Source organism: Oryx dammah, unplaced genomic scaffold (genome assembly GCF_014754425.2).
Source record: "Oryx dammah isolate SB20612 unplaced genomic scaffold, SCBI_Odam_1.1 HiC_scaffold_9830, whole genome shotgun sequence".
In the NCBI taxonomy this organism is placed as follows: Eukaryota; Metazoa; Chordata; class Mammalia; order Artiodactyla; family Bovidae; genus Oryx; species Oryx dammah.
The window spans coordinates 1-1147 of record NW_024079314.1 but is presented as its reverse complement, the minus strand read 5'-3'; the positions used below and the strand labels follow the sequence as shown (position 1 = coordinate 1147).

Below are 1147 nucleotides of genomic sequence, written 5' to 3'. Positions count from 1 at the left end.
CAATAAATTTTGGTTGATAAAGTTATGCAATATCTTGCTGCTTATGGTTGAGGCCTACAAAATATTTCAGATCAACTTTAGCTTATACCATTCCATTTTAGATATAAAAGATATATTTTTTCTAAAATCATAAACTCTTAGAAATAAAGACACTTTCACAGAATCTAATAATATGAAAAAACAAAGACAAAGATCTTTTCCCAATGAAAGAACCCTGCTGTAATTCAAAATGATTAGGCTATTTTTTTTTAGCATTTAGCAATTCAATGAAAATATACAGAAACATTAGGAATTCTTCCAGACTGTATGAAAAGTTAGGAGCTTAAAAGAACAAGAGTTTTAGAGGTAACTAATCATTTAAATGACACGGGGGAAAAAAAGGAGAACTGAAAGTGGGAAATTCCTCTCAAACAGAAAGAATGGGGAGCCACCCTGTATAAGTAGCCCACACTCAAGGAGGAAGGACATTGACTCTGCAAACTCTTGAAGACTCACCTTCAGGACCTTCTAGCAGAACAGCTAGCCCTGGGCCTGATTTCACCATGACCTACCGGTGCCTCCTCCAGATGGTTCTCCTGCTGTGTCTCTCCACCACAGCTCTTTCCAGGAGCTACAGCTTGCTTCGATTCCAACAAAGGCGGAGCACTGCGGTGTGTCAGAAACTTCTGCAGCAGTTACCTGCAACAACTCAACATTGCCTAGAGGCCAGGATGAACTTCCAGGTGCCTGAGGAGATGAAGCAAGCACAGCAGTTCCGGAAGGAAGACGCCGTGTTGGTCATGTATGAGATGCTCCAGCAGATCTTCCATATTCTCACCAGAGACTTCTCCAGCACTGGCTGGTCTGACACCATCATTGAGCACCTCCTTGAGGAACTCTATGGGCAGATGAATCGTTTGGAGCCAATCCTGAAGGAAATAATGCAGAAGCAAAACTCCACTATGGGAGACACGACCGTTCTTCACCTGAAGAAATATTACTTCAACCTGGTGCAGTACCTGAAGTCCAAGGAGTACAACAGGTGTGCCTGGACAGTCATGCAAATGCAACTGCTCAGGAACTTTTCTTTCCTGAAGAGCCTAACAGGTTACCTCCATGACTGAACATCTCCCACCTGTGGCTCTGGGAAGGGACAATGTGACTTTGA

General features: G+C 42.7%; 1 protein-coding gene across 1 annotated transcript; it reads left to right on the top strand.

Annotated features, from left to right (window-relative positions):
- The first annotated feature begins 542 nt into the window (after nt 1-542).
- LOC120860132 (interferon beta-2-like) lies at nt 543-1103 on the top strand. Its single transcript, XM_040235943.1, has one exon. It carries the CDS (start codon nt 543-545, stop codon nt 1101-1103), a length of 561 nt encoding a protein of 186 aa, XP_040091877.1.
- The last annotated feature ends 44 nt before the right edge of the window (nt 1104-1147 follow it).

Coding starts and splice junctions, on each gene's coding strand:
- LOC120860132 (XM_040235943.1), top strand. CDS start 543: ATGACCTACCGGTGCCTCCTCCAGATGGTTCTCCTGCTGTGTCTCTCC.